The 14,917-nt window shown below is 47.2% G+C and overlaps 1 protein-coding gene across 3 annotated transcripts in view; it reads left to right on the forward strand.

Moving 5' to 3' along the window:
* Positions 1–14,595, forward strand: part of Hoxc4 (homeobox C4) — a 60,137-nt gene extending 45,542 nt beyond the window's left edge. For 2 of the 3 annotated variants that reach the window (XM_047548118.1, XM_047548117.1), the window contains exons 2-4: positions 11,747–12,219; positions 12,500–12,944; positions 13,438–14,595. In XM_047548118.1, coding sequence (XP_047404074.1) covers positions 12,058–12,219; positions 12,500–12,944; positions 13,438–13,793 — 963 coding nt within the window. In that variant the 5' untranslated portion in view covers positions 11,747–12,057 and the 3' untranslated portion in view covers positions 13,794–14,595. Of the gene's footprint in view, positions 1–11,436; positions 11,637–11,746; positions 12,220–12,499; positions 12,945–13,437 lie in introns of those variants that run through there. The other variant, XM_047548119.1, reaches the window with a different exon arrangement.
* Positions 14,596–14,917: the final 322 nt, after the last annotated feature.

Raw genomic sequence — 14,917 nt, forward strand, 5'->3', positions numbered from 1 at the left:
TTGGAGAAGGGTTTGGGGAAGGGGGCAAAAGTGGAGATTCATTTTGAAAATTGTGTGGAGTACCTTTTTAGTTTGTCAAATAACTTTCAACCAGTTAAGAGAAGAGTTCTGGTAAAGAGTGAACACAAAATCAGAACCCTCCTTACCTTCCTTATTAATGAGTTGATGAATTTGCTTAAGCTCCTTACCCTTCTTTTCTTCTAACAAGATGTACTAATAGGGCTAGAGGTGTAGCTCAGTGATAGAGCATGAGCTTAGCATGTAGGAGTCCCTGGTTTCAATCTCCAGCAACAGATAAAAAATATGTATGTAGTGATGACAGACTAGGTGATGATCCTATGTCCTGGCCAACAGCTATCAAAGGACATGGTCATTGATGTTGTATTTACTTGAGTCAGATCAGAGCAAGCAAAGGATAACAATTTTTTTTTTAAGCAAGAGCCATCTGATAGCATAGAAAGCATACATGTATGACAGAAATGCTTGCATTTTCTGACACTTGGGTTGACCCAGAGCCAATCCAGACCTGGGCATTCTTTCCACCGACCCCATCATCAGGGCTTTATTCCAGGGTTAGTTTTCTGGTTGGGTCCCTTACCCTCCTCTTCCTGATTTCCTATACTCCTTAAGCTAAGGAGCAGGAGTTTTAAAGGGCTGTGCCACCTGGACCTCTAAGCCTTCCTCTGGAGGCATTAAGGATAGGATGTGGGAATAAGAGGGATGGCTGGATTTGAGATGGGCTTTGTCAACACTCCTGCTTGTTTGTTTGTCTTCTGGGTAGGGCTGGTTTAAGGACAATGCCACAGGCCAGGTAGGAAGGATTAAGATGAGAAATCAGGAAGAGGGCAACTCTTCTCAGAAATCATTGAGATCCTTCTTCTTAAGTCACCTTCAACCACACCACTCCATTTGCCTCTTTTATGTGTTATTTTTCCTCAGTAGAAGATGTGGTAGCCTTATCTGAGACTGGTTTTCACTTTCAGTGTGGACCTTTCACACTGGGCTTACAAGATTCCATGATGAAGGAGGAGAGAGGCATGGCAAGATTGCCTCTGTCCATGCAGGCACTGGGGGCAAAGATTCATCAGAGGGCCTCAAACCCTCCTAATGGTCAAGTAAACTGTTTCTTTGTTGCTCTTGGTCTGTAACTGCTTCCTCTGTTTTCGAGAAGTGGAATGCTGAAACATCATTTTCTGGCTTTAACTCTGAATCTCTATAACTGGGAGAATATTGCTACTCTTAGCCTCCTCTACAGTGGAACTAGAGCTTCTGAAGCCCTTAGAAGTGGAGAAAAAAGCAAATCTGTAATCAGGATGCTAACCTAGGGCTTGTTGGCTTAGGGATTCAATGTAAGAAGAAGACTGGGTTGTTAGAGAGACAGGAAGTCATATCCCTTCCTTCCCTCCCCCTTTTATTGGGTCCTTATAACCCCTAGTGGTTTGTCCTGATAAAATCTCCCTGGCTTCTTTGTTGGGACCCCAGGAGCCCAAGGAATCACCAGTCAGGGTCTAGGAATTGTGGTGCTAGAGATCTCTTTGTCCTTGAACCTAACAGAACCCTGGGATTCATCTCCCCCTAAGGGGAGGGTGGAAAAGGGAGAAGTTGTATGTGTGTGTGTGTGTGTGTGTGTGTGTGTGTGTACTGTGTGGGGCCTAGCACAAACAGTTGAACTAGGTTTTTAAGTTATCCAGGATCTTGTTCAACTCCGATGACCATTCCTTAGAAGGTATGATAAGCTGGTGTAAGGAGGAGACTACATCTCTAATTCTACCATGATTCTTAGCCATTCTCTACCATCTCTACCATTCTACTGTGATCTTCCTTTTCTAGAAGAAACTAGTCTAGATTAAATGTGTGGGCTTATATTCCTGAGACCTTTTCTTATTTTATCATAGGTCTCGAAGAGGCAGGGCAGGCTGGTTCTTCTCTCAGAGATCCTTACTTCCCTCATTCCCTGTCCCTAAACACCAGAATAGCTAAAAGTGTAGAAACTTATGTACATTCTAAGTATGGTTTAATAGAGGTGAAAAGCCTGAGCTGGACACAGTAAACCAGCCTTCAATCAACTGCCCAATCCTCTCCCACTCCATTCTGTTCATCAGCTCAGTCTGGAAACATTTGTCCTGCCCTCCCCACCTCTACCCCTTAAGCCCTGAACAAGTGCTGAGTATCCTTCTTTCTGCTAGCTGGTTGCAGATAGGGTTGGGGACCCTCAGAGTCCTATTGGCCCAGACTGAGTTATGTTGGGCTGTGGGGTCATGGGGGCCTAGGAAGCTAGACTCATGTAATCAACCCTTTTGTGCTGTTCCAGGCTCAACCTCCAAACCTCTCAGGGATGTTTCTTTGCTTCAACATTAGAGAAAAATCTTTTCTAGAAAAAAAAAAAAAAAAAACTTCTTTAAAATAGTCAACTTTCTGGCTGAAAGCGGTGTGTGTGTGTGTGTGTGTGTGTGTGTGTGTGTGTGTGTGTGTGTGTGTTTTAAAGGTAATAAAGGTCAGGTCCCTCATTTCAGATTGTCTCTCCCCATCTCCTGGGTGGAGAATAGGGGTGTGGGCCAAGGTTTTATTGAGGGTGATTTTCCTGTTGGGAGTGGAGATAGGGTCATAAACACCTAGAGGAGGCTGTTTTGATCTGGTGACTTCTCAGGAAGTGGCATCTCAGGTTTTGCTTTATAAATCACTCTCCTCAAGCTGGCCAACTAGGTTGGATTGCACTTCCCCAAGCCCACCTGAAGCTCCTCCTTGTTTCCCTTCCCTAGTAAACCAGAAGGGAAAAAACTGTTCAGAATCCTCCAAATCCTCTGCCTCCAATAGGAATAGGGCCAGCTGGTGATCCCCTCCTCCAAAGTTCCAGATGTAAAAATTGTGCAACCTTTACTCTTCTTTTGTCAGTACAGATCTCTGTCTCTCAATCCTTTAATCACAAAGGAACTAACTTTGAAGGCAAAAGACTTCAGAGCCTGTCTGCAGATACCATGACTCCCATGGGTTGTCTCTTCTGGGGATGCTGTCTCCCTAGATCCTCATTTCCTAGCCCTAAGCAGCTTCTTGATAAGTAGGGATCTTGTGGAAGAGAGAGAACTCCTAAAAGCTATGAAAGAGATAAGAATGAGGAATATTGAGACCTCATCTAGTTCTGTAGGAATGGAGGAAACTATTTGAAGTCTGTGACTGTGTTTCATGTAATTAAGAGGGTTCAGGGTGTGTGTGTGAAAGCCCACAGCCTTCTCACATATCTCTCTACCGAGCTGTCTCCACACAAAATATATATTACCCAAAGGACTCTATTTTGTAATTTTAATGAGCCTTCCCCTACCAAAGACATCCCAACCTCCACAGGTCCCTACCCATTCTCATCCATGGGCTAGAGAACTGAAAGAAAAAGAATTTAAGATGCCTCCCCTAGAGTGTGGACTACATCAGATCAGGATCCTTTGTGTGGGGTGGGGGGATATGGGCAGGCATCAGCGCTCATATTCATTGCCAGTGAAATGCTCCTATTTGCAGAAGCCATACATTATATGAGTTCCTGGGTCCCCTTAGTACTTGAGAAGGCTCTAGTTTTCCCTGAACCATTTTCCAGAGAAGTCTGGGCTGGGACACCCCAAACCTACAAACACCAGGAAATCCTCCCCATTCCTAGCACACCAGCAAATACATGTGTCTCTGTAGAGAGGTGAGCACTCCTATAATTGTATACATGAAAATGTATTTATAGATTGTTTTATGTATCAGGATGTATATTTCACATTCCTTTCTGCTCCACATTTAACTGCAGACTTATAGATCTTTAGATACATAGATCTATAGTGAACATAGCCCTCTGTTGGATTCCTCTGTGTACATTGCCAATCTTTCTATAAAGTTTGGATTATATGCTGGGATGTATTGGTATAGCTCTCTCCAAACATCTAAATGAATATTTGGTGGGTTTCTTTTCTCAATTGGAAAGAACTATGTATGTGTTGCCCAATCTTTATTTTGAAATTTTTATCTAGATTTATTCAAGGGCTCTAACCCATAAAATAGCTATATATTGAAGCTACATATTTGGGGAACTGTGTAGTTATTGCAGTTTTTCTGCAAACTTAAAATGTTTGAATGTATGTTTAGAGATAGTTCCATAATGCAAGTATCTGGATGTAGGTGTAGATCTCCCTCTAGAAGAACTTAAACTTACTGCATTTCTGTATCTGTCTCTCTTGATCTATAAAGGTGTCAGGTGAGTGGGGAATGAATATCTTTTGGATGTCTTGCCTATTAAAACAAGTGATTCTGTCACTAGTGCTAAGGTTAACTCCAACTCTAGTCCAACTGTTATCTGCCCACTCTAGAGATAACTTCCTCTCTCTAGGCTGCGTCTGTGATTGGAGGTCCCAACCCATGTTCCCCAACTTGCAGACCTGCAAAGGCAGCCACTAAAGAGAAGGGGCAAAGAGGAAAGTGGAGAGCCCTCCGCTGTAGTTCCTATTGGGTCCCAGGGTGAGGGGCAAATAGATTTCCTTCCCCCACCTCACTACCCTAACAAGGTTTTGAAATTTGGAGAAAAGGGTAAGTCCCACATGATGCCAGGGTCATTGTACATCCCGTAGGTGCCCCCTCTCCAGTTGTTCTTGGTGCCTCAAGCCCAATTAAGCGGGCTCCCGGCAGTCGTGCTCTTATCGGCGGGGATTGATGCCTTGGTGGCTCCTGTATATCATTTCCAAGATTTTTTCTGTCCAACTCCTCCGCTCCTTTGGCTTCTGTGGCTTTGACTAATGATTGCTACAGATGCCAACGTCTCCAGAATCCTAATAGCCAGGCAGGCGGACTCTTATTTACCCAGCAACATTGATGTGGGGGAAGGGATGGGGGGCAGGAATTTGGGTGTTGGAGGTCTGGGGACTGGGAGAAGGTTGTGACCAACTTCAGCCTCACTGAACTTCTGCAGTGAGCAAGACATTCCAAACACCCACTCTCCCTGAGGGGAGAATGAATATATTTATATATATATACAAATATGGATATAAATATATATACACATGCACATATATATCACATGTATCGCATACACATATACATAAAAAACTGCTACTAGCAACTCATTGTTACCTCATTAGAAAGGATCAAAGAATGCACAGGACATGGTAAAATAAGCAGAGACGTGTTTATTTGTTGTATGTAAATGAAATATTAAGCGAAAAACAAACCGTTTGGAAGGGAAAGAGTTTCTCCTGGATGAGAGAAAGGGAAAGAGGTCAGCTACGATGGGAGAAAGGGTTCCTATTCTTTATTCTTGTCTTCCCCTTCCTCTCCCCACCCTAAATCTACTCTTCTCCTAAATTTAAATTCCCCCTTCCCCTTCCTTGCCTCACCTTCAGTCCCCTCGGTGGAAGGGGCTGAACCGCTAGTTCCTGTACCCCTGGAGCCTGCTGCCGGGTGCCCGCTGGGGCTGCCAGGGTGAGGGGGCCTCTGTCTGGGGCCATGGAGTGGAAATCAAATCCAACCGCGTACTGCTGCTAAAGGAGCGCGGCCAGGATCGCCAGCTCTGCGGCCCCACTGGCGCATAGTAACGTGAAGTGGCCGAATTTGCTTCTCCTGGCGCTTATTAACACGCCAGCGCGGAGCTCAGGTGTTTAGGGAAAGGAACTTGAGTTCCTTGAGAGGTTGGAGCCAGGCGTCCTTGCTTCCTTAGGTCTCAACGCAGACTGTATGATACACACTTTATTCGAGTGACGACAAAAACGCAGAGATCCCAGCTCTGAGGCCAGACATGAAGTGATGACCCAAACAGGGAGCATTATTTTTCTATCAGAGAATAATAGAGCACAAAATAATTCAGAGAGGCGAATGGGTAAGGCTACAGTATCAGAGTACGGCGCCGTGGGGCGGCTGCAGACCTGGCCGCGCCTAACACCGTGGCAAGGCCAATTCGCTGGAGTGTAGGGCTGTAGGGTGAGGCGGCAGCGGGACCCCGACCCAGGCCGCGTGGTGCGCGCCCGCCGCCCGCCCCAGGGGCTGGCAGTCTCTGAATTGCACTCGGTCGGGAGGACTTGGAAATACAAAAAGGGAGCCCAAAGATTTAAATAGTCGGAGGCAGAGGCGTCCTGTAGCGGCCCAAGAGAAAATCAATCACGTAATTAAAATAGGGAGGGGGCGAGGCCCGAGGCTGGGGTCCTGGGTTCCGAGGAGGCGGCTGAAGTGCCGGGCCGAGGCGAGCGAGCGGCGTGGGGATGTCTCTGCCCGCCTGGCTGGAGCGCGCGGACCTGCTGCGGGGAAGTTTATAGCAGATCGCTATTGATTCCTGCTTGACTGGGAAGAGCAGAGTCTGTGCCCTCTCCCAAGCAGATCCTGAAGTCGCGGATAGCTTCTTCTCCGGCTTCCCCATTCTTATGGGGTTGAGATGCACAGTTGCAGTTGAAGGCTGCTCCCCAGATCCCACTGGTGCCACGGAATTGCCGAGGCAAGTTTGTCTGAGAACCTAGATTGGCACCAAGCTGCTGCCTCTGGGTTTGAGGGGACGGAGGGAGGTAGCACCCTAGTTTCAGGCACTTAAATTTCCTTTGACCTTGATCCCACCATCCCAGGATTCAAGGTGTTCCTTTGGATTGACTCTGATCTATGGGCCAGGTTTGGAGACTGTTGGGAGGCCAGTGGGCTAAAGGGGAAGGGGAAACTTCGGGATAAAGAAACTGGGTCCCTTTGGGAAGGGAAGGAGAAGGAACGGTTCCCACAACAAGAGAAAATGAGGCACACAGGGAGCTCAGTTGTGTGAGAGGAAGATGTTCTTGTTATTACTGAGGTTAATAATGGTAATGATCTGGTATGACTGGGTCAGACCGAGGAGACTGGTCTCTGCATAGTCCCTTTTCACAGAGGTTTCTCTGGAGGAGCCAAAGGCTCCCCAGCTTGGCTGTGGTTGGGAGGAATAGAATAAAGACCTTCCCTTCATTCCTCTGCCCTTTTCTCTCCCATTTCTTGAAAATTCCAGGGGAAAAAAGGGGGACCCTTATAAAATCTCCATCAACTCCGTCATTTTTCTCTGCTCATTAGTTCACTAAAATGCACTGTGGTCTTAGAGTTTTCCGGGAGCACCCTCCTTGTGAAGGACCACAGTTTGGCAAGCTAGTACCCGACCATGTCCCCATATATTCTGACTCTAAGGGATCCTAGGATTCCCTTCTCTGGTCCATGAAATTCGCCCTCTGTCCTTAGCTTTTTCCAGCCTCTGCCTTTTTTGGTTCTGGGTGCCTGCTCCGGTAGGGCAGGTCAAAAGCCAAGAATAGATTAGGGCATCTTGAGATATCCTCATCAAACCCCCAAAGGGTTTCCAGTTTCCTTTCCGTTCCACGATTCTAGGAGCATTGGGCCAGCGAGCACTCAGTAAACTAAGGCTGGCCTAATTTTTAGATCTTTTCAAGCAACATTTAGGCTCCTTTAAAAGTCCTTCTCCTAACAAAGAAGTTCAGGTTTCAAACCTCCAGCAGAGCAAGCTTCCTGTATCCACACTTCAGAATTTTTTAGAACAAAACAATATTTAGAGTAAGAAGTAAAGTTTGCACCCAAGAGAGAAAGAGACAACCCAAACCAAGTTTTTAAAGGTATTATAATCCAGCAGCCTTGGATGAGAGTGGGGGGGGGTCAAATGAGGCTGGGATGAGCAAAGAAGGGGGTGGGGAACCCAACCTCTAACTAACAATTTCTCCAGCATAAAAATGAAACATCAAATTCGTTAGCCCAGGGCCTTCATTTTTCCCCTTCCACATTATAACTAGTTATTGAACTCGCTGGAAGATCTAAAGGCCATTTGCGAAGAGACAAATTTCAATGGAGTTTCCCCATCAATAACCCCATGGCAGTGACCTATTGGAACAAGTCAAACACCCGAGGTGAAATGCAGGTCACTCTGTCTAACCAATATTAAAATGCGGCCACTTTTTAAAAAGCCACTTTAAACGAGATTTGAGGAAAATTGAATTTCAAGGAAGGCATGGCAAGGCGGGGGAAATCCACGGAAGGACCTTGCCTATGGTCTCAGAACAAACAAGAGAAATTCATCTTTAATATTTTAAAGGGGGGCAAATTAACATTCCATGATTGCTTTTTTTTTTTTTTTTTTTTTTGAGACTATAAGCGATTCCAGGAGGAAAAAAAAAGGTTGAGTATTTTCTGGTGACACGTCCGGGTTATTAAAATCATTTTAGACCAATTCATTACTTTTACTGACAAGAGATTTAAGAAAAAATCAATTAAGTATTTGCATATTCTTTTGCATATATTAGCCTGGCCTGCTGGCATTAGAAAGGGACAAAAACACACATATATCCACATACTCACGAGCGCGCATACACTCACACAAAAGAAAAATGGCTTAAGGGTCTTGTTTTAATCTGGGGTTTTCATGTTTTGGCAGGGGAGGGGGTAGAAAGATCTAAATGAAATGAATTGCCTGATTGCATACCATCTAAAAGTCTATTTATTTGAGGAAAAGGAAAAAGACATGTTGCAATTTTTAATCCCTAAATTATCAGCAATAACAATGCAAAACAAAACACATATATGTAAAAAAAAAAAACTGCACTTTTGAGAAGCAAAGGAATGACCCTCGTTTTCTTTCTCTTTGCTCTCCAAATTCTGAATTGGTTCTCTCATTTATTTTTCTCCCTTGGAAGATCCAGGGAATGTGAGAGGTGAGATTTTAATGCAGCACAGAATCTGTGGAGCCGCTGAGGTCTCTCAGCCAGCAGCTTGTTACTGGGGAGGGGAGGAATATGGGTTATCCAACGGTCAGTATGGTAATCCAGGCACAATAAGGCCTCACACACAATGGACACATATTTTTCTTCAGTGGTGTCAGAAGGGAAGCGCTTTGTACTGAAACATGTTTCCTAAAGAGAAACCAGATCGAGATTTAGAAAGGAGATGGGGTTGGGGGCGGTGTACGGAGAGCGTTTGGATTCTGGCAAAAGGTAGTCAGAAAAAATAAAAAATAAAATTGGGGCAGAGTGAGGTGAAGGGCAGAGCAGAGATGGAGGTGGAGGTCCTTGTGCTGGCAAGGCAAGAGGCAGGAGGGGAAGCATAAAAGAAGACAGGACCAGATACAAGGTTCATCATAGGCAGATGTCTTAGAACCTCTTCTCCATCCCAATTAAGCCATTGCTAAGTGCAGGAGCCCTCCAAAAGGATTTTATTTCCATACTTGTAATAATAATATCCAGGTAAAAATATTTGTATGTGTATGTTTGGTGAGGCATTTTATTCATGTGATAGGTGATTTCCTTACTACTAAGCTATAGGAGCCTAAAAAAAGTTTGGGGTGGGTTGGTTGGTTGGTTGGTTGGTTGGTTTTTGTAATAATGTAGATAAGCGTGGGCACATTTTGGGGTATTACCTAGCATTTACTTTCTGGATATTCATGTTGAATTTGCTGTGCAAACCTGTAATGAGAACTCTGCATATTTATGGCTGCATAAGAGATATTTAATATTTTAATAAGTATTAATAGCATGTATGCATTCATATTTTGTTAACCTTAATAACCAAAGACAGTCTTGACATTCAATGGGAAGTATCTGAACCCTCTGTGTCTACTTACTCACACTGGCCCAAAGAGGTCTCCTTGACCCTCCTGCAAGAGCTCAGAGGAGAAGCAGGGTAGTAGGAAGGGCAATGACCATAATAAGTCCAGGAGGGTGAGGGTTGAAGAAAAGAGGGTTGAAATGGGGAGCAGGGCTGATAGAAGGTGGATGTGAAGACTGGAAGGAGGGGAACCAGGCAGACAGCTCACTTCTTCAGGTGGGAAAGAATATTCTCATCTGGGATGGGGTGGGAACCAGGTGCAGGCCTAGAAGAGAGATTGGGGGTGGGGATGGAAGGGTGTCTCTCCCTTCACCAACCTTCCCCCCACCCTACTAGAGCTCTCTGGAGCTTTGAACCCTTCCTTCCCATGGGGCAGTCTGAGGCTATAGTTCAAACTTTTGTAGTTCCAGATTCAGTACTGGTTTCCCTTTGCCCTCTTCCAGCAACCAGTAATTAATGCCCCCCCATCAATTACAAAATGGAAAACCCTCACACAATTCCCAACCACCAACCACCAAGTACTGCCTCTCCCTCACTCACAATTTCAGGTTCCTCTTCCAATCAAACATACTTAAAGGGTCCTGAACCAAGTGAGAAGGGTTCTTCATCAACTTTAGTTTAGGAATCTCCTGTAAGAGGAGATTCCTGTTTCCTTCCTTAGCTAGTGACAGTTGGGGCAGGACTCTGTCCTCCTAGGGAGTGGTTATGCAGGGACACCCCCCCCCCCCAAGCACCACCTCCTACTGGACCAAGCACTGGTCCTGGTGAACCTGGGCTGGGGCTGGGGGTCTAACCATTGGAGCAGGAAAGGCAGCTAGAGTCCCAGACTAGAATCGTCCCCTTTGAGCCTTACCTGTGGCCCATCTTCCCTCTCATTCCAGCCCTCAAGGTGAGCCCTAATTTGGAAGTGGGGACCCTCTCCCACATCTCAAAGGTGGTGAGGGAAGGTTGGGAATCTCCTGTTTCAGTCTCCCTCTCACAAGGGCTTTATTTTTTTTCCCTTTTGCCTCCTCATTCCCTTAATTGCAGATGTTCTAATTAAACCCTCAAATAGTTGTTATGCCGTTTTAAAAGGTACTTATTCAAGTGTCAACCAGGCTGGGCTGGGAGGAGGCAGCATAGGGCGGCGAATTAAAGGTAGATTGACTAATCACGGCGGCGATCATAATAATAAAATCAGAGGGAAAAAAATCACATTACGACTTTTCGTGGAAAGGAGGGAGCAGGCAGCCAGCGGCCGCCAGCCCTGTGCCGCCGCCGACACAAAGAGTGCGGGCGATTCCGCGAGACTGATTTATGACGTTTTACAGCCCTATAAAAGCTGTAGCGACGAGGCAAGCGCTCCTACCACCGCTGGCAGATTTAGTCTAATAAATAAAACATAAACAGTTAACTTTATGTGTCACTTTTATTGTTATCAAGTAAAATATAGCTGAGCCCCGGCAAGCTATGATTTTAAACTATAATTGTTATCAAGTACAACAAGGGGACCCGGCTCCCTCCCTGGGCTTTCCCTTCTGCAACCTCCCCCCCTCAACGCTGAGTTATGGATGATCAGTTAATTGGAATTGGTGGCATGATGTGGCCACCCTCGCTGAGGGAGGGGGGCTGGGAAAGCAGCCTTTCCTTGCCTCTCCCTCCTCTATGGTCCTGCCACCCCCCACATCATAGTATTCCTATGGGAGGGTGGCAGAGGGAAAAGTAAGGGTGGGAATGGGCTGGAGAACCCCCAAGACCTTCCCTACCTCCCCAGCTTGGTGACCTCACTCCTCCTTTTTGGAAGGCAGCCTAGAGCTGGCCCTTGGGAAATATGTGTTTACATGTAAACACACGTGTTACATGGATACAGTCCCTGGCCGGAAGCAAGCAGGCTCTGCACAGATAGGCCTTCCTTTTAGCTAGGTCTACCCTCTGTGGGGATGGGGAAGGAAGACTTACCAGGACCCTGACTGGGCACCATCACAGGGCACTGACAGAAATTTCTCCTTTTTGCCAGAACTCCTTAGGGGCCAGTCTGGGAGGTAGTTGTCAGAAAACAGAAGGCCCAGCAGCATGGAGAGTGGAAACAGGAGCCAGCAGTAAAAGAGATCTTTGGCTCTGGGTCTGGGACAGGGAGGGTCAGTGGGTCGTAGGGGAGGGCAAGGCTTCTGAACTCTGCTTTTGCCAACCACTTCCTGTCTCTCTTCAGCGGGGGGCTCAACCCCAAGACCTCCAGAAATGACGTCAGAATCATTTGCATCCTGGCTGCCTCTACCTGCCTGGTCCAGCTGGGGACCCTGCCTCGCCGTCCCCGTGGCCAGAGGGTTGGGTGAGTGTGTAGTGGGGGGAGGGTGGCTGGACTTTGGGATCTTTGGAGCGGTGACACCCAGGCTCTCCAGCCTCCTCGGCTTAGCCTGGGCCCCTCCCCATCCAACCTCCACTCCAGTCCTCATTCAACTTCCTCTTCCTGCGAAAGAGGGGCGCTGCCTGGTGACCTACACAGATTGAAACACGATCGCCATGAATGGAGACCGCTGGAAAAGCACTGGAGCACAGGCCCACTGGGCCAACTGGAGGCCAGAGAGAAGACCCTGGGCGGGGGCTGAAGCAGAGCCTTCCGGCAGCCCCCCAATGCCCAGGCTTTGGAGAGGAGCTGGAAGCTTCACAACCCCTTCTGCAGGGGTCAGTTGTATGTCTGGCTGGGCGTGCACTAGGGGGGCACCCCAGTCCCTACCAGCTATCACCCCATCACCCCCCCACCAGCAGCAGCACCACCACACACACAAAAAATTGGATACATTTTGAATAAAGCGATTCGGTTCCTTATCCGGGGACTGGGTTGCTCCGTGTGATTGGCCGGCGGAGTCACATGGTGAAAGTAACTTTACAGGGTCGCTAGCTAGTAGGAGGGCTTTATGGAGCAGAAAAACGACAAAGCGAGAAAAATTATTTTCCACTCCAGAAATTAATGATCATGAGCTCGTATTTGATGGACTCTAACTACATCGATCCGAAATTTCCTCCATGCGAAGAATATTCGCAAAATAGCTACATCCCTGAACACAGTCCGGAATATTACGGCCGGACCAGGGAATCGGGATTCCAGCATCACCACCAGGAGCTGTACCCACCACCGCCTCCGCGCCCTAGCTACCCTGAGCGCCAGTATAGCTGCACCAGTCTCCAGGGGCCGGGCAATTCGCGAGGCCACGGGCCGGCCCAGGCGGGCCACCATCACCCCGAGAAATCGCAGCCGCTCTGCGAGCCGGCGCCTCTCTCAGGCGCCTCCGCCTCCCCGTCCCCAGCCCCGCCAGCCTGCAGCCAGCCAGCCCCCGACCATCCCTCCAGCGCCGCCAGCAAGCAACCCATAGTCTACCCATGGATGAAAAAAATTCACGTTAGCACGGGTAGGCAACTTTGCTTTTTGCTCCCCCCTCCCTTCCCTCTTTCCCGGCGCTCCCCACCCTCCCTGGCCCCCTCCGGCCCCCGTCCTCCTTTCTCTCCTTCCCCCTCTCTCTCCAGGAGCGACTCTGGGTTAGCACAATTGAACTGGATTTACGAGCGAGAATGGGTAATTACATCCCCCATAAATTTTATGGCTTAGCTACTCTGGGCAGTCCGAGCCATGTGCTACGATCTGTTATGTATGTGTGAAAACTATGCTCGCTTTCTAAGGGCGCATAAATAATTCAGTGTCGTTACAATGAGGATTCCCCTCTTATTACACTACAAAGTCTCTAGCTTCCTTCAACTTCTTTATAACCCATTTAGCTTGATGACTTTATTTCCACCACTCCCTCCTCCTGTTCCTCAAAGCTGAGGATGGGGTAAGGGTGGGGGGCAGCAAGCCTACTTGCCTCTGAACCCCACTATTTGCTTTTCCCATCCCCCTCCCCTCAGTGAACCCCAATTATAACGGAGGGGAGCCCAAGCGCTCGAGGACAGCCTACACCCGGCAGCAAGTCCTGGAATTAGAGAAAGAGTTTCATTACAACCGCTACCTGACCCGAAGGAGAAGGATCGAGATCGCCCACTCGCTGTGCCTCTCTGAGAGGCAGATCAAAATCTGGTTCCAAAACCGTCGCATGAAATGGAAGAAGGACCACCGACTCCCCAACACCAAAGTCAGGTCAGCGCCCCCGGCCGGCGCTGCGCCCAGCACCCTCTCGGCAGCCACCCCGGGCACTTCTGAAGACCACTCCCAGAGCGCCACGCCGCCGGAGCAGCAACGGGCAGAGGACATTACCAGGTTATAAAACATAACTCACACCCCTGCCCCCACCCCTTGCCCCCATCCTCCCCTCACACACAAATTGACTCTTATTTATAGAATTTAATATATATATATATTTTGGTTCTTTTCTTTCTCCCACGTCCTCCCTTGTCAATTCAAACAGACAAAACAGATAAACAAACAAGCCCCCTGCCCTTCTCTCCCTTCCACTGTTTAGGACCCTTTTAAGCATGTGATGTTGTCTTAGCATGGTACCTGCTGGGTTTTTTTTTTTTTTAAAGGTCATTTGGGGGGTTATTTATTTTTTAAGAAAAAAAGCTGCAAAAAATATATATTGCAAGGTGCGATGGTCTGGTTTGGGTGAATTTCAGGGGAAATGAGGAAAAGAAAAAAGGAAAGGGAGATTTTTAAGCCAATTCTCATCCTTCTTCTCCTCCTCCTTCCCCCCTTTCCTTAGGCCTTTTGCATTGAAAATGCACCAGGGGAGGTTAGTGAGGGGGAAGTCATTTTAAGGAGAACAAAGCTATGAAGTTCTTTTGTATTATTGTGGGGGGGTGGGAGGAGGGGGGAGGACAGCAGACAAAGCTAAATGCATCTGGAGAGCCTCTCAGAGCTGTTCAGTTTGAGGAGCCAAAAGAAAATCAAAATGAACTTTCAGTTCAAAGAGGCAGTCTATAGGTAGAATCTCCCCCCACCCCCATCGTGGTTATTGTGTTTTTGGACTGAATTTACTTGATTATTGTAAAACTTGCAATAAAGAATTTTAGTGTTGATGTGAAATGCCCCGTGATCAATAATAAACCAGTGGATGTGAATTAGTTTTACGTCAATGTCTGTTGGTTTCTTTTTATCTCCCCCCTACTGGCCTGGTAACATCCCACCTTCTCTATAGTTGCTTAAGTTTACTCTAAGCAAACACACAAACCTTAACTCTCAACTCCAGTTTCCAGTGTCCTTAGAAGAACCAGTATGGGACTTGGGTGAAGGGATATGGAAGATTGTGACTGATTTCTTCTGTTCCCTTCTCTTTGACTCTTCAGAGAAGCCAGACTTGGTGTGCTTACAGTGGAGCTGGGGTGTGTCGGGAGGGGGGCACTTTTCCATAGTTAGGCACAGTCCCTTCTTTTGGTCTATTCCTCTCTCTTC

Source organism: Sciurus carolinensis, chromosome 4, assembly GCF_902686445.1.
Source record: "Sciurus carolinensis chromosome 4, mSciCar1.2, whole genome shotgun sequence".
Classification (NCBI taxonomy): Eukaryota; Metazoa; Chordata; class Mammalia; order Rodentia; family Sciuridae; genus Sciurus; species Sciurus carolinensis.